General features: G+C 43.6%; 1 protein-coding gene across 1 annotated transcript in view; it reads right to left on the reverse strand.

Moving 5' to 3' along the window:
• The window catches only part of LOC138786455 (olfactory receptor 5F1-like), a 38,195-nt gene extending 17,121 nt beyond the window's left edge, over positions 1 to 21,074 (reverse strand). Inside the window, exons 1-3 of the mRNA XM_069963443.1 lie at positions 21,006 to 21,074; positions 20,788 to 20,900; positions 8,143 to 8,322 (exon numbers count right to left, since the gene is read on the reverse strand). Coding sequence (XP_069819544.1) covers positions 8,143 to 8,322; positions 20,788 to 20,900; positions 21,006 to 21,074 — 362 coding nt within the window. The remainder of the gene's footprint in view (positions 1 to 8,142; positions 8,323 to 20,787; positions 20,901 to 21,005) is intronic.
• Between the last annotated feature and the right edge of the window lie 283 nt (positions 21,075 to 21,357).

Here is a 21,357-nt window from a genome sequence, read left to right on the forward strand (position 1 = left end):
TGTTAAGACATGACATTGCAAGCCGCTTAGCCATTAAGCAGCTGCAGCATGGTCCTACCTCTGCCACTGAATGGCTGAGTAGGCCTGAGACATCACCCAGAAGCTGCAGCACAACAGGGGATCGAAGCAGCAGAATGTGGGCAGCATAGTTGAAGCCTGTTTGGAAATTTTTTCACCCACCCCCTCCCGAAGCATTACCTTAAAAGGGGTCGTGGGTGATCAACCTCTTTCAGTCTGAGGGTGGTGTGGAGATACTCCAGATTCTTATAGAGTAGATATCACATGACCTCCAAAATACTGCTACTTTTCCAAAGCAAGCTCATCCCCTCTAGTAAACCACAATCTCCAATTTAGTGACTTTTCTCAGAAAGAACCATCTGAATGGCCTAGATGACCAGGTGGCAACAGGATTCCGACAGGTAGCATAGTCAGCAGTCCGTGTCACTGTGAGGGCTGACAGCCACGGCCCTGTCCAATGTAGCTTTGTACTCTGCCGGGATAGTGTAGTTGAGAGAAGAAGAAGATAAAACTCGTACTCACATTTCTGACTTCCTAATTCCCTACAGTTTTGGGTTACCCATCCTATAAGGATAGCGAGGCCCAGGTCCCTGTGCTGGGTGAAGCAAACTTCCCGAATCCTTTCAGGACAGCCGTATTTTATGCAGTGGAATACGTAGGAAAGCTGCAGCTTTGTTCCACTGGGGTGAGTGCCTACATGGATAAAGGTCACTGCCCATACTGTGTCGATAATATCCCTGGCATGGACAAGGTGATCCTTTCCTCCTGAGGCGTCTAGCACTGCATGCTAGCGGTTACTTAAATAGAAAAATAAGTTGTCTCTTGGTCCCTGACAAGGGTCCTGGCCTAAGCTTCACTGCATCAGAAACTGTCTCTTGTGTGGTTCCCTATAGTGAACTGACTAAAGAACTAACTAACTAACTCTCAACTCACTCCCACCAGGTACTAACGTACTTTTATAGGGCAAAACAGCCTGGGGATTGATGTGTGCAGAAGAAAGGAAAGTGGTGATAGGAGAGATAAAAGGAGGGAAAATAACCACCTGTGATAATAAATATAAGATGTGACATACAACAGTTTAACCCAGTGTCTCACTCCACTGTGGAAGGAACAGAGTATACAAAAACACAGTAGTGCCATCTAGTGGGGAAAACAAAGAACACCTCAGAACATATCCCACTGGGACACTAAATGGGCACTGGAGAAACAGAATGTTACATAAGGTCAGGCACAGGTGGAGTCAATATCAAGAAAGTGGGTCAAGGCAGGCAGCACAGATTCAGGGTCAAGAGGGTGGAGCACTAGAGACTCAGTACAGCACAGGAGGGAATTGCAAAATCAAAGAAGAAAGTAATCACAGTTTTTAGAAATTCAATAAAATATTTGAAAAAAAGTGAGCTTTTAAACTATTTAGATAAGAAACAGTATTTAAAAAAAAAATTGCGGACTTTTAAGAAATTTGATTTAGTTTATTAGCCATTTTTTTTCCCTAAATTTCAGTTTCAATCTGAATCGAACCTAAATGAAATGTTAAACATCAGCTAAATTTTAACATCTACAAAAGTGGTACTATTACAGAGCAACAGTGAGAATGGTGGGATATGATTGTGTAGGAATTCAGCTGCAGCAGCATGGAGTGGCCATTTGCACACCCAGCTTAGATAGTACACTGTGAGGCGGTTCTGTGAACCAGCCAGGTGACAGAATGACTGGTGTTCGTGAAAATCATCCCCAGTATCGGCCGGATGATCTTCCTTTGTGCTGAATTGGGATGCAGGGCCCGTTTCCCAATTCACCATAGCTGCACACTTCATTGTGTAACTTGTCAGGCTTGTGAGGCCTCTAATCAATGAATAGTGGCTGCACAAAACTGACATGTCAGTTTTTTGTGCAGCCGCTAGGAATCCCGGCCACAGTGTTAACTATGTGTATACACTCCGGCCGGGATTCCCTCTAACTGCACTGCACGTAAGTTTTGAATTAATCACGGGTATTGTTGTGAATCTGCAACAACAGCTGTGATTAATTCAAAACTTACGTTGTGTGAACATGGCCGGAGAAAGAAAAGGGAAAGAAAGAGTAGCAGCGATTGCTTCAGATAACAGTGGAAAAATGTCTCTGTTTTCCTATTCTAGGGGAATTTAAGCAGCATTATTGGGCATATGACACAGGGTACAGCTGTGAACAGCGGTCTCCATGACCCCACAGGGCTTCTGAAGTTAAAAGTGGCTACAAATTCAAGTTTAGACAATATAAAGATCAATGGCTCCAGAAGAGGGCGCACAGCAGGAGGAGCAGTCTCAGGGACCCCACAGGGCCTAGGGCAGACATCTTTGACGGCAGTGGCAGCATCTCTCCGTTTGTCCCCAAAGTGTCTAGCAAGTTTTTGATGGCAGTTGAAGCAGTAGCTGTTTGACCCCCTAAGGGCCTAGGATAGACAATATTTGATGGAAGTGGAAACAGCAGCATTCTGTTTGACCCCTAAGGGCCTAGGATAGACAATATTTGATGGAAGTAAAAGCAGCATCATTCTGTTTGACCCCTAAGGTCCTAGGATAGACAATATTTGATGGAAGTGGAAGCAGCAGCATTCTGTTTGACCCCTAAGGGCCTAGGATAGACAATATTTGATAGCAGTGAAAGCAGCAACAGTGCTGTTGTGCTGAGAAATGGTAAATACTTAAATATAGTAATGTACATGTTTTACACACACACACATATATATAAATTCCACACGAATATAAAGAAATATATGATGTAAGTTTGTATAGACTTCAAGAAAATGTTTACCCGTGCATTTTGGTGGAGATTTATGAAAGTAAATATACACCTAGTATAAACTGCCCGCAGCAACAAATCACGGCTCAGCTTTCAGCTCTGGTGGAATATAAGAGGAGCTGTGATTGGTTGCTGTGGGAAGTTTACACCAGGTGTATATTTACACCCTTTCATAAATCTCCCCCTTTATGTATACAACATAACTCATGTGTGATACTTCCTGTAGGTCATACAGCAGCTAAAAAGTACTGGAAGGCTTCAGATTTTTAAAGAGAAGTAATTTACAAATCTGTATACCTTTCTGATGACAGTTGGTTTAAAAAAATTTCCCTCCAGAGTAGCCGGAGGGTAAGCACTACAGGATTACATCAGGTCAACTAAACTTTAGGGACCTCAACCTATCCAGTTGGGAAATATAAGCAAATCAACTTGAATCAACTTCCCCTGGTGTGGTAACCGCTAGACCAAGCCAAAAAAATAGGGTGGCATGAGGACCCTACATTCTCTAGTGAGAACTGTACTCACAGCCCAGCACTGTGAAGCTTGCATGGCATTCACCAAAGAGAACCAAAATTAAGAGGTCCTCCACTGGCATTTTGTTCTCTTCACAAAGGACTTTACTCTGCCTGTAACATCAAACTTGACAGGTTCAGATAGCCAACATAAATCTCTGAAAGTGGGAGAAGGGGGCCAGATTGGGTATTTAACCACATTACAAAGTTATATTACTTTGTAATGTGTGTTAAATAAGCAAAAAAAAAAAAAAAATTTTGTGGGAGTTATCCTTTAAGAACTAGCATGAAATCCTCTGAGTAATTTTGAGACCTTACACTGGTTCAGTGGGCCGTTCGGTTCCTCCCGATGCAGGACAATGTCCGGCTTAAGTGGCCAGAACATTCAGGCAGTTCCTGGATGACAACGTTATTGGTGTTATTTACTGGATGACTGATGGGACAACAGTACATCTTCTTAAATGCTTTGACTCCTTCTTGCTGGTTTATGTATAACCTGGAACTAGGGATGAGTGAACTTTTGAAAATCGATCCCCCGAACTTTCCTGAAGTTCGGATTCTTACGAACCGAACCGAAAACGAACCTTGCAATAACGGCTGAATAATTGCAGCTACAATAGTGGGAGTGTGATAGGGTATAGTTTTGGGAAGTTGCAGTTGCTATTACAATGAAAAAAGTGGAAAAAATCAAAGTGCAAAAATAGTGGGGGAAAAAAAATAGCCGGCAATAATGCTGACTCCTCTAATGGTTAATATATTTAATTAATAAAACACATTTTGGTTGTAATAAAGTCACTTTCGTTGTTCAATAATTTAATTAAAACGAATCCATCATTGTGCAATTAAATATACTGTTAAAATAAATATAAATATAAATAAATGTATATTTATATATATATATATTTATTTTTTTACAGTAAATTTAATTGCACAAGTATGAATTCGTTTAAATTAAATTATTCAACAACGAAATTAATTTTATTACAACGAAAATGTGTTTTATTAATGAAATATTAATTATTATAGAAAACTCTATTAAAGCCATTAATTCATATTCCCGGTAATAGAGCTTTCTGTCATAATTAATACTTTACTTTAATTAAAAAATGAAATGTTTCTTCTAATTATGCTATCACAATAGCATTATTAGAAGAAACATTTTTAATCATATGTGCGCTCAGCTGATCAGCTGATCGGCTGAGCGCACATATAATTATCGGGTCCGCAGCACAGTGACTTCATTGTGCTGCGGACCAGCGAAGAGGACACATCGGGACATCAGACGGTGAGTATACAGCTCTCCCCACCCCCTCCCCAGCACTGCACCCATCCCAGCAAGGAAGGGGGGTCACTTAACCCCTTCCATGCTGGTATGGGTGCAGTCTGACATCAGTCTGGCCCCCAAGGGGTTAAGGGGGATGCAATACATCCTCCCTTAACCCCTTGGGGGCCAGACTGTAAGCAGTGATCTGTAAAGATGCTGCATACTGTAAGGTGCACAACACCACTCACAATGATGGGTGTTGTGCTCCTGTTTGTGTGTTTTTTGTGTGTTTCTCCCTTTTTGTTTTTCAGATATCGGTGTTTTTATTTGAATAAAAAAAATTCACTTGTGTCTTGTCTTTATTTCTTTACTTTATAGACTAAGTAGTGGAAGCCGTCTAATAGACGGAATCCATTACTAAGTCGGGGCCTAGTGTTAGCCGGTATAAAATGGCTAACACGAAACACCCCCCCCATTATTACCCCAGTACCCAATGCCACTAGGGTCACTGGGAAGAGCCGGGTGCCAGTGGTCCCAGAGCGTCAAAATTGGCGCTCCTGGACTGGGGCGGCAGCAGGCTGGTAATATTTAGGCTGGGGAGGGCCTAAACCAATGGCTCTTCCCACCCTGGTGTTACCAAGCTGCTGTTGCTTGGTTTTTAACCCGGCTGGTTATGAAAATAGGGGGGACCCTAAGCGTTTTTTTTTATTATTTATTTATTTTAAAAAAAAAACGCATAGGGTCCCCCCTATTTTCATAACCAGCCTGGTTAAAAACCAAGCAACAGTAGCTTGGTAACACCAGGGTGGGAAGAGCCATTGGTTTAGGCCCTCCCCAGCCTAAATATTACCAGCCTGCTGCCGCCGCAGTCCAGGAGCGCCAATTTTGATTCTCCGGGGCCACTGGCACCCGACTCTTCCCAGTACCCCTGGTGGCATTGGGTACTGGGGTAATAATGGGGGGGTTTGTGTTAGCCATTTTATACCGGCTAACACTAGGCCCCGAGTTAGTAATGGATTCCGCCTATTAGATGGCTTCCACTACTAAGTCTATAAAGTAAAGAAATAAAGACAAGACACAAGTGAAATTTTTTTTTATTCAAATAAAAACACCCCCACACCCCTTATTGACCATTTAAAAAAAAAAAAAAAATTCAAACAACCGCTAATCATCGACGTAATCCATCGAATCCTACGTAATCCACAGGATACCGATATCTGAAAAACAAAAAGGGAGAAACACACAAAAAACACACCTAGAGGAGCACAACACCCATACAGATCGCTGCTTACAGTCTGGCCCCCAAGGGGTTAAGGGAGGATGTATTGCATCCCCCTTAACCCCTTGGGGGCCAGACTGATGTCAGACTGCACCCATACCAGCAAGGAAGGGGTTAAGTGAGCTGTATACTCACCCTCTGATGTCCCGATGTGTCCTCTTAGCTGGTCCGCAGCACAATGAAGTCGCTGTGCTGCGGACCCGATAATTATATGTGCGCTCAGCCGATCAGCTGATCAGCTGAGCGCACATATAATTAAAAATGTTTCTTCTAATAATGCTATTGTGATAGCATAATTAGAAGAAACATTTCATGTTTTAATTAAAGTAAAGTATTAATTATGACAGAAAGCTCTATTACCGGGAATATGAATTAACGGCTTCAATAGAGTTTACTGTAATAATTAATATTTAATTAATAAAACACATTTTCGTTGTAATAAAATTAGTTTTGTTGTTGAATAATTTAATTTAAACGAATCCATACTTGTGCACTTAAATATACTGTAAAAAAAAAAATATATAAATATACATTTATTTATATATATATATATATATTTATTTTAACAGTATATTTAATTGCACAATGATGGATTCATTTTAATTAAATTATTGAACAACGAAAGTGACTTTATTACAACGAAAATGTGTTTTATTAATTAAATATATTAACCATTAGAGGAGTCGGCATTACTGCATAGGATCGCTAACCCCGTAATGCCGATTCCTCTAATACTGTTTCCCTGCTTTCCCAGACGCATTCTAGAGGTGTTTGCATCACTTTCTAAAGATGTCTTGGATGTCTTTGATTTTATTTGTTATTGTTATTTTAACCAGATTCGTTACGAACTTTCTCAAAGTTCGGTTCGGTGACGAACCGAACTTTTTGCAAAGTTCGTAACGAATCTGGTTCGTTACGGTTCGGTTCGCTCATCCCTACCTGGAACCATGCCAAAGGACATAATCTAAGAAGCCGCTAGAGTTTCACCCTTAACCCTAACAAAGGGTTGTGTACTTTTGTGGCTTAGAACTTCCAGTGGTGTGGTCACTATTGGCAGCTGCTGACATAGATATCAGGTCACAGGCACAGGTCAGGAAGAATGGTCGAATAACAAGTTGAGTCAATACGGGTGGGAAAAAAATAAGTATACCTTTGCAGGGGATAGAACCTTGTTGCTTAGACACAGATGACTGGAAGTCAGCTAAGGCTGGATTGATTTTTATGTTCTCAAATTTCTAAATTTCCTGCTCCATTAACGCATTGTGACAAAATGATGCCAACATGATGATCAATTGACTGCCTTGTGTCCAACGTACAGAATCCACTGTGGTAAACCAGAAGTCACATCTAAGCTTATATTTTACTTGCAGGGGCAATTGTAAGGAATATAAAGCATTGCATAATAGCCATTCAAATAATTTGCCTTTCATGTAACATATGGACATGCTGGGTCTAGAAAAATGGAGAAACACTGTCATGGAGAACTGCTAGCTTCTGGCATTCTAGTGTCTCCCCCTCTATGACATAATGTTTATCCAAACCTTTTCCGTGATATCACTTTATTAATAGCATTCTGAAAGTCCGCATTTCGGAAGCTATAAATTATTGGGCTGATCAAAGGAGTAATAACACAGTAAATTACAGATAACACCCGTTTCTGTTCACTATAAGAATCAGAACCTGGAAGTATATATGTTAAAATAACAGTCCCGAAAAAAAAAGTTACCACCATTAAATGGGATCCACATGTGGAAAATGTCTTCTGCCTTCCTTTTTTACTGGAAATTCTTAGCACAACCCTCAAAATATAAATATAGGAGAGAAGTGTTAACGTGAAGCTACCTACAATGACACTTCCCCCAACAAAAGTAGATACCAACTCATTCGGAAACGTATCTCTACAAGAAAGTTTCAACAGTGCTGGAATGTCACAAAAGAAGTGTTGGATTAAGTGTTCCTTGCAGTATGGTAAACTAGCTGTATATACAGTGTGTACAAGGGAATTTAAAAATCCTATACCCCAAGATAGACACAATAGTCGTACACATAAAGAAGGATTCATATATGTAAAATATAACAAAGGTTGACATATAGCAATGTATCTATCATAAGCCATAACAGCAAGGAGGACACATTCAGAACTTCCAGGACCAACAAGGAAAAACATTTGAGCAAAGCAGCCCACAAAAGAAATGGATTTGCTTTCCTGAAGAAGGTTCTTCAGACTATTCGGTGTAATAGTTGAAGTGTAGAATATCTCTAAAAAGGACAAGTTAGCCAAGAAAAAATACATGGGCTTGTGTAGAGAAGACTCTTGGTGAATGATGACAATTATCATGAGGTTGCCAGTGATTGTCAAGGAATAAATGACAGAAAACATCACAAAAAGAACCTTCTGTGGTAATGGAGTTGTCGCCAGGCCTAGTAAAATAAATTCTTCTAAATGAGTTGTATTTTTGTCTGCCCAGGTCCTAAAGGTTAGTGAGAAAACATAGAAAAATAGAAAATATTTATGTATAGTAATCTACATTTTCTATAAACTTCAGAAGAATATACAGAATCATATAGGATAAATAGCATATGTACAGACGTAAAGCTTACCCTGTCACCATATTGTAATTCATCATTACCTATATATTTTACAGTCAGTGTTTAGGTTTCAATGAACAGAGCTGCTGCAGAAATTATATATATTTATTACCTTTTAAAATTCCAATGGGAATATTGATTGCATTAAATGAATAAACTAAACTAATGATCTTGTGAAGCTTTTGTCACGAATGGCAGGTGAAGATAAGACACTAGACAGTGGGCCCTAACTCTGACCCCACCCACTGTCACCTGTCTACTTGCCTCGGTCGACCCTAGGCGGTCGCGGACAACCACGAAGACAATCCCTATGCTGTATACGTGCAGAACTTAAAACGCAGACAGACAGACAAACACAAAGCGGGAAGTCAACTAGCCGAGTCAGTAACCAAACGAGCAACGCAGTACAAAATCGGAACCAAACGGAGAGTCAGGGGACAGGCAAAAAGGTCAGAATCCGGGCAAGTCGAAATGAGAAAGGATAGGACAGAATACAAGGGACTGGGGAGCTGGGATCAGAAACAACTAATAGCCAGCGATAACCTGCTGGCTACACTGAAACTTTATACTGGACCAGGAGCCCGGACCAAAGGCTGATTGGTCCAGCCTCCTGAGTCCAGCCTCACTGCAGCTGGTGCACTGCAGGCTGAGCGGCCGGGCGACCTGTCACTCAGCCTGAGTGCAAAACACATCAGCTGCGTGCCGGCCGGCCAGCTGACGGTCACGTGACCCCACGGCGTCCCCGGTTGCTAGGGACGCCGTCGGGTCTCCGTGACGTCACTCGGCTCCGGCGGGCGGAGCAGCGGCGCGCTCCCGAGCCGACAGCCGGAGCAGAGCTGGAAGGAGACGCCGCTGGAGCCGGACAAGGTAAGTTCCTTACATTACCCCCTCCCTTATGAGGGGCCTCAGGACCCTTAGTAACAGGACCTGGTCTAGACGGGTTGTGCAAATGATATTGCCGAATGAGACGTGGTGCATGCATATCCCTACTTGCTACCCAAGTGCGCTCCTCTGGGCCAAATCCTCTCCAATGAACTAGATACTGTAAAGAACTCTGAACTCGGCGAGAATCCAGAATCCTCTCCACCTCATATTCAAGTTCACCCTGAATAATCAAAGGAGCAGGGGGAGCAGACGGTAACACGGGATTAATATATTTCTTTAACAGAGACTTATGGAAGACATCGTGAATTTTTAGACTCTTAGGCAACAGTAACTTAAACGAAACTGAGTTGACGACTTTTACTATGGCATAAGGACCAATATATTTAGGAGAAAGTTTACCAGATGGTGTTTTCAATCTCAAGTTTTTAGTAGAGAGCCATACCTTGTCACCTACCCTGTACTCAGGGCCAGATATACGTCTTTTGTCTGATTGTTTCTTACAATTTTCTTGGGCTTTAACCAGGTTCTGAAGAGCCTGGGCCCAAACTGTGCACAGTTTTCTGTAGATTTTTTCAGCGGATGGATTAATGGACTCGGCCGCATGTACAGAAGAACAACGAGGATTAAACCCAAAATTACAAAAAAATGGTGACATTTTGAGAGACTGACTTTCACGATTATTTAGGGCAAACTCTGCCAAAGACAAGTATTCTCTCCATTTCTCCTGTGACCCTGCAACAAAACATCTCAAGAATTGCTCCAGTGACTGGTTAACCCTTTCCGTCTGACCATTGGACTGCGGATGGAAAGCTGAAGAAAAGGACAAGGATATGCCCAGGCGACCACAAAACTCCCTCCAGAATTTAGACACAAATTGTACTCCCCTGTCAGAAACAATATTCTCTGGTACACCATGTAAACGTAAGATATGATTAATAAAAAGAGAAGCCAAGGTACGAGCATTAGGAAGCTTGCTGAGAGGAATTAAATGGCACATCTTAGAGAACCTATCAACCACCACCCAAATCACAGTTTTACCCTTAGAAGGTGGTAAATCAGTTAAGAAGTCCATTGAGATGTGGGTCCAAGGTCTAGCAGGTACCGGTAGGGGTTGGAGAAGTCCCTCGGGTAATCTGCGAGGAACCTTGGACCTGGCGCAAATCTCACAAGCCTCCACAAACAGCTTAGTATCTCTGACCCAAGATGGCCACCAATAATGACGAGATAACAAATACTTAGTACCAGCAATACCTGGATGACCTGCCAAAACTGAACAATGTGTTTCTTCCAGAACTCTCAAACGAAGATTTGGGGGAACAAATAGTTTGTTCTCCGGGGTATTTCTAGGCGCCATAGATTGAGACTGGACAACTTGGGCAGCCAGATCGGGCTGCAGTATAGCCACCACCACCCCCGGAGATAAGATGGTTTCAGACTCCTTTATGGGGACTTCATTGACGTTGAAACTACGAGATAAAGCATCTGCCCTTACATTTTTGGAACCCGGTCTGAAGGTGATTTCAAAGTTAAACCGTGTGAAAAAGAGTGCCCATCTGGCCTGTCGTGGAGTAAGACGCTTAGCTTTATCTAAATAAACAAGGTTTTTGTGGTCGGTTAAAACCTTAACTTTGTGTTTAGCCCCCTCTAGAAAGTGCCTCCATTCATCGAACGCCCACTTAATGGCAAGGAGTTCCCTATTGCCTATATCATAGTTGCATTCTGCTTTGGAGAACTTTCTAGAGAAATAGGCAATGGGTCGGAGATTGGTGAGAGTTTCAGGACCCTGTGAAAGAACAGCTCCCACCCCTACCTCTGAGGCATCCACCTCGACAATAAAAGGTTGCTCAAAGTCAGGTTGAATCAACACCGGAGCTACAGAAAAACATCTTTTAAGTTTGTCAAATGCCAGAATGGCTTCAGGAGTCCAGTTATCCACATCAGCTCCCTTTCTGGTAAGATCTGTTAAGGGTTTAGCAATCACTGAGAACCCCTTAATAAATTTTCTGTAATAGTTAGCAAATCCCAAAAATCTCTGTAAAGCTTCTGGAGAGAAAATCAGGATATCATCCAGGTATACCACTAAAAAACGTCCCAGGTAGTCGCGAAAAACATTGTTAACAAAACATTGAAAAACTGCAGGTGCATTACACAACCCGAAGGGCATGACAAGGTATTCGAAGTGTCCTTCGGGGGTATTGAAGGCAGTTTTCCATTCATCGCCCTCCTTTATACGAATCAAATTATAGGCCCCCCGGAGGTCAATTTTGGAGAACCACCGGGCCCCCACAATCTGATCAAACAAATTAGGAATCAGAGGGAGAGGATGTTGATTATTAATCGTGATTTTATTTAATTCCCGATAGTCAATGCAAGGGCGTAAGCCACCATCCTTTTTACCCACAAAGAAAAACCCAGCACCAAGGGGAGAACAGGAAGGACGGATGTGACCCTTATGTAAACTCTCTTTAACATAATCACGCATAGCCTCTCTCTCTGGTTTAGACAAGTTAAAAATGCGTCCTTTCGGGTACTTGGATTCAGGAACTAAATCAATAGCACAATCGTATGGACGATGAGGGGGTAGCTCGTCCACCGATTTTTCATCAAAGACATCAAAAAAATCAGATAGAAACTCAGGGAGCTCTCCTTCTAACGAAGAACATTCAGTTAAATTCAAAGCAATACAATGGGCGGCACAACCTGGTCCCCATTGGACAAGTTCTCTGTTTACCCAATCAAACACAGGGTTATGTTGGGTCAACCATGGTAAACCCAAAATAACATCAGAGGACAAATTGTCCATAACCAAAAAATCCAGACACTCAGAATGGATCGACCCCACTTTCACTTCGAGAGGAGGAGTAATATATTTTACTCTTTCTTGGGCCAATGGGGTAAAATCCGCCCCCGTGATACTCAGCGGGCATTTAAGCTTAAGCGGGCATACCCCCAGACCGGACCAAAACCCGGAATTAATAAAATTAGCGGATGCCCCTGAGTCAACATGGGCAAACCCCGAGATACATCTCTCGCCCAAGCATAGCGAGATGGGAACCATCAATTTATTCTTATCGAGTGGTACCTGTGCGCCTGAGTGACCCCCTCGATAGTCACTCAGGCGCTGGAGTTTCCCGACGATGTTCCAGGCCTGGAGGTACATTCCCGAACCCGGTGTCCAGCTTTGCCGCAGTATAAGCAAAGATTATGCTGCATCCGATGGGCTCGTCTAGTTCTTGCATCGGTGGCGCCAATTTGCATAGGTTCCTCCGGTGGTGGCAGCAGGGAAGAGGGGTTTTTAGGAAAAGACACAAGAGAGGAGGAGGTACTACAGGGTTCAGAGGTGCACTTCTCCCTTCGTCTGTCTCGCATCCGGCGATCTACCCTAATGGCTAACGTCATGGTCTCTTCTAACGTTTCAGGGGGAGGATAAGCTATTAACAGGTCCTTCAACTGGTCAGAGAGACCCACCCGGAACTGGTAACGCAGAGCAGAGTCGTTCCAACCCGATGGGATACACCACTGGCGGAACTCTGCGCAATAATCTTCAACTGGTCTTTTCCCCTGTTTTAGGGACGTCAATTGTCGCTCGGCCACTGCAGTCCTGTCAGGGTCATCATACAATAGTCCCAAGGCCGAAAAGAAAAAGTCCACAGAAGTTAGTTCTATGGCGTTAGGAGGGAGAGAGAATGCCCACTCTTGTGGGGGACCCTGCAGGAGGGACATGATTATTCCCACTCTTTGGGCCTCATCCCCTGACGAACGGGGACGCAGTCGAAAAAACAACCGACACCCTTCTCTGAAGGTTCGAAAACTCTTTCTATCCCCCTTAAATTTTTCCGGGAGTTGTACAGGCGGTTCAGGGGGAGAGGGCGTGGTCATCGTAACCTGTCGAGGAGCAGCCTCCTGCTCTTGAACCCGTTCAGCGAGATTCTGAACCAATGTGTTCAGATTCTGCATCTGTTCCACTAGCGCCTTTATAGGATCCATGATAAAAAATCCTTGGCACACGTCACACAATATTTTTGGGCTGGCTATTCTGTCACGAATGGCAGGTGAAGATAAGACACTAGACAGTGGGCCCTAACTCTGACCCCACCCACTGTCACCTGCCTACTTGCCTCGGTTGACCCTAGGCGGTCGCGGACAACCACGAAGACAATCCCTATGCTGTATACGTGCAGAACATAAAACGCAGACAGACAGACAAACACAAAGCGGGAAGTCAACTAGCCGAGTCAGTAACCAAACGAGCAACGCAGTACAAAATCGGAACCAAACGGAGAGTCAGGGGACAGGCAAAAAGGTCAGAATCCGGGCAAGTCGAAATGAGAAAGGATAGGACAGAATACAAGGGACTGGGGAGCTGGGATCAGAAACAACTAATAGCCAGCGATAACCTGCTGGCTACACTGAAACTTTATACTGGACCAGGAGCCCGGACCAAAGGCTGATTGGTCCGGCCTCCTGAGTCCAGCCTCACTGCAGCTGGTGCACTGCAGGCTGAGCGGCCGGGCGACCTGTCACTCAGCCTGAGTGCAAAACACATCAGCTGCGTGCCGGCCGGCCAGCTGACGGTCACGTGACCCCACGGCGTCCCCGGTTGCTAGGGACGCCGTCGGGTCTCCGTGACGTCACTCGGCTCCGGCGGGCGGAGCAGCGGCGCGCTCCCGAGCCGACAGCCGGAGCCGAGCTGGAAGGAGACGCCGCTGGAGCCGGACAAGGTAAGTTCCTTACAGCTTTACTTTGTGTATAAACCTATTTCTGTGAATAGACAAGAGGATTCCTACATTAATAATAATGAGCGGAGTCTATAAAAAAATTAAGCATTGCACATCATTGCCAGTCTCAACTCCCCAAGATAGCATCTAATGACAGATGCAAAGAAGCCCACGAATCACAAGCCAAAGTTTTTGACATAAAATTCACATGCTTAACGAACTTAACTGAACTTAACGAAACGTATATTAACTTAAAACAGCATATTTTAATTTCAGCTTTGCTTTTGTAAAAGAAAAATGGCTGTATTAAGTAAATATATATTTAGTAAAATACCTGGTTGCTTTAAGGCAAGGGGATTGCATTTAATTCAGTATCGCTCCTAGCTTTTTACTATGCTATTGCTATTTTTAGTTTTTAAAAGCAAAACTGAAAAAAAAAATGCTGTTTTAAGTTAATAAATAATAAAGAAAAAAAAGGAATAAAAAGTTGGTGGCTATATTGCATTATACACTATCCCCTTGCATTAAAGCCTCCAGCTGTTTTACTATATTTTTACTTAAAACGGCATATTTTCGTTCTACTTTTGCAAATTTTTGCTTACAATTGCAAAACTGAAAGAAAAATATACTACAAATTTCATTTATAATTTGAAATTGCCAGCAAATTTATGAATTAATTTGCTAGGTAAAAATCAATTACCATGGGACAGCTGAGACGGGACAGCTCCACTGCCAGTGATTGGCTGAGCAAGCTGTCACTCTCCCGACAGGAGTGACAGCCTGCTCAGCCATCACAACATGGTCGATGATGACATTACATTTCCTGCTGGCCTTGGAAATAGCTATACAGTTTCTGGACATTTGGGTGTACAAGGAAGGAGACAAGCTTTTTATTGACATTTGCTTTATACCCATAGCCAGGAATAATTTCTTGCACTTCAAAAATTTTCACCCTTAGCATATGATGTTATACCTGGCATACAGCTAATTGCTAATGGTAAGGAAAATATGGCAGGACCCCAGTAAGGTAGAGGAATGCCTAGAGGAGATGTGTGGCAAGTTCCACAGAAGGGGGTGCCCCGAGGGATGGACTCATAAGTGGCAGACAGAAGGAGAAAGAAGGCCCTAGGATTACATATGTGACTACATATGCAAAAGTGAGTAGACATGTTAGGGAAATCGTCAGAAGAGAATGAAAAATATTAGATGATGCCTTTCTTGTAAAATGGGGGTACAGTTGACATTGGGGTGCTCCAATAAAGGGTGCTTCCCCTACTTGGGTTGTGGAAACTGCAATAGCATGATCAAAGAGAAAATGTTTGAACACTCAATAACAGAGAAGAAGTACCCCATTAGATTTAATTTAACATGTAACAAAAAGAGTCTGTAGACCCTCATTTAAAAGTCCAGGGCAGAACCCAGCCATGGTGTCGCTCCTGGAAGGACACCACCAAAACCACTAAATTAAGTGGCCCTGTCTGTGGATGGATTGTATAGATACATAGTTTTGGTTTTCAGCCAGTCATCATGCATGTCTGGAAACATGGGACACAAATGGTAACATTCCTTGGCACAATTACCATGGATGGAACCCCATGGGAAATGTACTCTTTGCAAACCATAGTCATGGGGACTTGTGTCTGGATAATCCTGGTCTTTGGGGCATGGATTACACAGTACACTTTGGATAGTTATTAAGCTGGTGTAGATGCTGTGTGCCTGTGTTGAAAAGGGTTTAATTGGTTTACAGCATGAGTACTAAATTTGAATTTATATATCTGAATTGACTATAGGTATTTCCTTTGGCAATATCCTATTAATTGAGGTGTAAGGGGAAACAATACTTTGTATTTTTTGAACGGACTCTGCCAGTTACCACAAGATGTCGAGCTTCTCTGTCCAGAACTGTACTGGGTCAAAAATATTTAGGGGCAAGGGTTACTCCAGGTATGACTTCACCTGGAATTTCAGCTGGTGCAGGATGAAGACTTCAGTGTGGAACCTACTGTTTTTATCCTCAGGTGCCTTGAGAAAGTCGCTCATCAGTGCCTGGAGGCTGAACCAGCTACCATGGCTAGTGCTGCACCTCACACCTTCAGTAGCAGTCATGGTGATTAAGTGCCAAGGGTCCTTCTGTCTTCAGGCTGGTTTTCTTGTTAGTACGCCTCAAACAAGCGACTACACAATAGCTGGTACAATAGTATAATTTTACTTTGGCATCCCTGTCAGATGGTGGGAAAGACTTAGGCACTTTCAAATGGAAAGGAGAGTTGACCAGGGTGGCCAGCCAGTACTTGTGTAGTGTCCCGGTACGTGTGGTCCACTAAGTTTTATGTCACCCAGGTAAAGGTAACTTTGTCATGTCTCACACTCTTGGATGATGGGTGCCTTTAGCACTTTCACCACTTGGAGTCTCACTCTTTCCTGTTTCTAAGAGCACAGCTGCAGGACAAATGGTTAAATATGTGCTTCTCTGTGTTTACTATTTAACCAATCAGGTTCAGGTGCCTCACACACCACACAACCAACTACACTTCTTCCCTCTCTTTCCTCTACACTACCCCACTAATAGGAGGTTGTCATGACAGTCTACAAAAGTTCCAGAAACTCATACCCAGTAGAAGTCCGAGCTTCGATATAGTACTGATCTACCCTCGACTAACTTGGTACACCCAGTTGTAAAGACCTGGGGTTCATACTACAAAACCTCGCACTCCCTGAACTGGTTTGGAAAAAGACATTCTTCTCTACATTGTGCTTCTAACCATGAGTATGAGTATTCTCTACAATACACTAAATATTCTCTCAACACTATCCCGCCAGAGTACTCTTTTACATTAGACAAGGTCCCCTGAGACACCTAGTCTCAGTCAAGCTACACTTTCTTTAAGCTTAACTGTACTTCTCCTTTCAACTGTTTCTTCAAAGACACTACCTTAAACACTTCCACCACCCCCATGCACCTAGTGAGTTGTTTTGTTCCACCTTGTATTGCACCGAAGTTCCTAAGTAAAAGATTCCGCCATGTTTACGTACTGGACTCTTCCCTCCTTCCTCAGCCGCACCCGCACCTACACATTTTGCTGCCCTTACAGTGCCAATGCCTGTGTTTCCAGGGTTGGGTAATACCACTCCTTGCCATTGTGACAAGTTCCCCAGAAAAAAAAACAAATGCCCACCTGCTGTATACCATCTAAGCACCCCGAGCCATGACACTTGTTTCTCCTACCAATGTCCCTTATGCATGTGTCAGAACGCAAGCACTCTGTGCCATGAGGTAGGTGTTGGCAGTCTTCTTGTCATGGTCTCAGACAGCGACATGCTATCTCAACAATGGAAGTGTTTTCCCACTGTTCTTGATGGGGGAGGCAGATGTTAGGGACCCACTGCTTCTAATGGAGGCTGCTGACTTATGACGTGCTGACATGGGCTGTGCAGTGCTAGCTGCAGCCAATTTTTAGTTCCGGGCAAGAAGTGACTTGGGGTTCCAGGTTCTTCCAAGCAGTAGTGTGGTGTCATTCCATGTGCTAATGCATAAAAGTAGTAACTGGGTTTGAACCCCAACCCAGACGCACTTTATGGTCACTGTTGGTGCATAGGGCATCATGGTATTTACTGCCACCAAGACGGAAAAGCTGCTACACCACTGGTCGCACCGGGTGGGTCTATGTAGCAGGTAAATTGCTAGACTGTTGGTAAGTGTCGCCGCTGCTTTGGGGTACTCGTTGAGTGTCTGGACTTTCTGTCTACTGGCTGACTTTGTAACCTACCTTTTGCCTCTGGACCGCTGAGCTGTGTATAAAACCAGACACTGGGTCAGTGGAACAAATACATCTTTATGCCCTGATGATGATGACATCTGTGGACCAAGATTCCATGTGTGATTCTATCACAGAGGGGTTTGCAGCTGATTGGACGGGCGCTAGGCATTATGGTTAATCCTTTTCTCACGCCCAGTGATAATCCAGACAGCATGTGCGACACCCATTTTGGGTTTTTTTTGTGAGTTTCCTTAATGAATGGGCGGGAATTCGCTTTGCAGAGCAAAGTGAATTGGTGGCCTGATTCACAGCGAATTTTGATTCGCTTCGTTCCTCTCTAATAGTAATCTACATTCTATAAACTTCAGATGAATATACAGAATCCTATAGGATAAATAACATAGGCACAGACTTACCTTGTTACCGTATTGTAATTCATTTTATATATATATATATATATATATATATATATATATATATATATATATATATATATATATTTACAATTCTACTTTGCACCATAGGGGAGATTTATAAAAAAAAAAATTACGCCATTTTTTTGGAGTGGAAAAGTCGCAAAATTTTGCACAACCGCATAGCTGCGCAAAATTTTGCGACTTTTCCCCAATATACATCAATCATGCCTACTTCAGCTTATGCTGAAAGTAGGCATGATTTATCATGTGCGATAACAGAGTGTAAGGGGTTAAGTAGTGATGCAGCAGTATCACTACTAACCCTCTGGGGCTGTACAGTAAGGAGGGGTGCACAGCGCACCCCTCCTTACAGTACAGGAGCAGGGAATCCCTTAATTAAGATGGGATTCCCTGACTTAATCAGAAGTTAAAGTCTGGCTCCCAGGGCCTTAAGCCCCTGGTAACCAGACTGTTCTGGCATTGCATCTGCCCCAGCAAGGAAGGGGGTTAAGTACCCCTATCCTTGCTGGGGCAGATGCAGTCCGCTCTCCATGGGGGGGTGGGGGTGATGGTAGGGGCTGGGGGTTACCTGCTGCCTCTTCCTCGGTAGTTGCCAGCAGTCCTGGTATGTCCCTAGGGCTTACCAGGACATTCCGGGACTTCTGGCAGCAGGTAACCCCCAGCCCCTACCATCACCCCCCACATACACACACACACACACATGGAGAGCGGCCTGCATCTGCCCCAGCAAGGAAGGGGGCACTTAAGCCCCTTCCTTGCTGGTGCAGGTGCAGTGCCAGAACAGTCTGGGTCCCAGGGGTTAAGTCCCTGGGAGCCAGACTGTAACTCCCATGCCCATGCTGAAGGTCACCCTGCTTTCCCAGGATCCTGTAAGGGTTAACCTTACAGGATTCAGGGAAAGCTGGGTGACCTCCAGCATAGGCATGGGAGTTACAGTCTGGCTCCCAGGGACTTAACCCCTTACTTGTTTAATTTTGCTTGTGTTTTTCTTTTTGTTTTTCAGAAACCGGCATGCAGAAGATTATGTTGGATTTGCTTGGACTACGTCGATGACCAGGGGACTTTGCTGTCCAATAAAATGGTTAACCAGGGGTGTGGGGGTGTTTTTATTTAAATTAAAAAATTCTAGGTGTGTTGTGTTTTCTTTCATTACTTTACAGACTTAGTAGTGGAAGCTGTCTGATAGACGGAATCCTTTACTAAGTCGGGACTTAGTGTTAGCCGGTATAAAATGGCTAACACTAACTGGACTGGGCGGCAGCAGGCTGGTAATATTAGGCCGGGGAGGGCCAAAATAAATGGCCCTTCCCACCCTGGTACTACTAGGCTGCTGTTGTTTGGTTTTTAACCCGGCTGGTTATGGAAAGGGGGGGGGGGGGAATCATATGTGTTTTTTTTTATATTATTTATTTATTTAAAACCCCCCTGCATAGAATGCCCCCCTTTCCATAACCAGCCAGGTTAAAAACCAAGCAGCAGCAGCAGCCTAGCAGTGCCAGGGTCGGAAAGGCCATTTATTTTAGGCCCTCCCCATCCTAATATTACCAGCCTGCTGCCGCCCAGTCCAGGAGTCCCACTACTGGCACCCCGCTCTTCCCAGGACCACTGGTGGCATTGGGTACTGGGGTAATAATGGGGGGGGGGTTAGTGTTGGCCATTTTATGCCGGCTAACACTAAGTCCCGACTTAGTAATGGATTCCGTCTATCAGACAGCTTCCCCTACTAAGTTTGTAAAGTAATGAAAGAAAACACAACACACCTAGAAATTTTTTTTAATTCAAATAAAAACACCCCCACAACCCCTCGTTGACCATTTTATTGAACAGTAAAGTCTGCTGGCCATAGAAGTAGTCCAAACGAATTTGATGTAATCCTCTGCATGCCGGTATCTGAAGAAGAAAGGGAGAAGAAAATGCTCATTACCTAGGAGGCAGACCAGGGCCAATGAGGCTATTTAGACCATTTAGAGACAATTCTGAGCAAATAAAATAAAAAAAAAACAAATAAAACAATGTTTATTATTATTTTTTTTATTTATTATTATTTTTTTATTCCAATGAAAATATTGGTTACATTAAGGGAATTCATAATAGTAATGATCTTATGAAACTCTACTCTGTGCATAAACCTATTACTTAGAATAGACAAGAGGATTCCTACATTAGTATTAATGAGCAGAGTCCATAAAAAATCAGCACTGCTCATCTCTACCAGTCCAGAATTAGTTTGTCCGAGTGGCCCACGGAAGAGAGCAGGGGTCTGCTGCCGCCGCTCCTGTTACACGGAGCAACGGGCAGCAGACCATCGCTATCATCATCATGATTTTAGAACATACTGAAAGACCACGATCAGCCGACATTGTGCATGATCGTTGCCTTTCAACATGAGCTATTACACAAAACGATTATCTGTCGTTGTTATCAGCCTCACAGGTCCCTGTGTAAACAAAGCATGTGGGACTGATAATTACAAAGGCAAACTGGCAGCATGAATATGCCTACGTCCGTGCTGTCAGCTTCCAGATCATGCAGCAGTGTATACTTACCTATTGCGCTGCTGCTGTGATCCGGCATCCTGTTCTCCGGCTCTCTCATCCAGCCGCTGTATCTTCAGACTACCGCATCCTCCAGAATGATTGACAGCCAGAGTAGGCAGGACCTGTAAACACAGCAGCTGGGCGGGAGAGCCAGTGGAACAGGATGCGGGATCACAGCAGCAGCACACTAGGTAAGTATGTACTAGTATGCCTAGGCCAAACTATACCCTGGTATAATCTGGGTGGGTTATTTTGGCTTTTTGGCTTGCTACATTGGTGTCTTTAGGGAGACCCATTGTGATTCCGATACTGACTACGTCAAAGAGGTATGTCTGTGATACTGTCAGCCCCACCAACTTGCCCACCTTTCACGCCGCTGCTGTATCTTCAGGCCTCCGATGTGCTTCTTTCACAAAGATTAACAGCAGAGGCCAGTCTAAAGATACAGCTGCGGACGTATAGGGCACAGGGTGGACTGAGGCTTTTCGGTGTATGTTACAGATACACCTGTGTGACACTATCTGCCAGAAATATGTTTTTTTTACAGAAAACATTGGATCACAGAGCACCTTGTAAATA

The sequence above is a fragment of the Dendropsophus ebraccatus genome, chromosome 3, assembly GCF_027789765.1.
Source record: "Dendropsophus ebraccatus isolate aDenEbr1 chromosome 3, aDenEbr1.pat, whole genome shotgun sequence".
Lineage (NCBI taxonomy): Eukaryota > Metazoa > Chordata > Amphibia > Anura > Hylidae > Dendropsophus > Dendropsophus ebraccatus.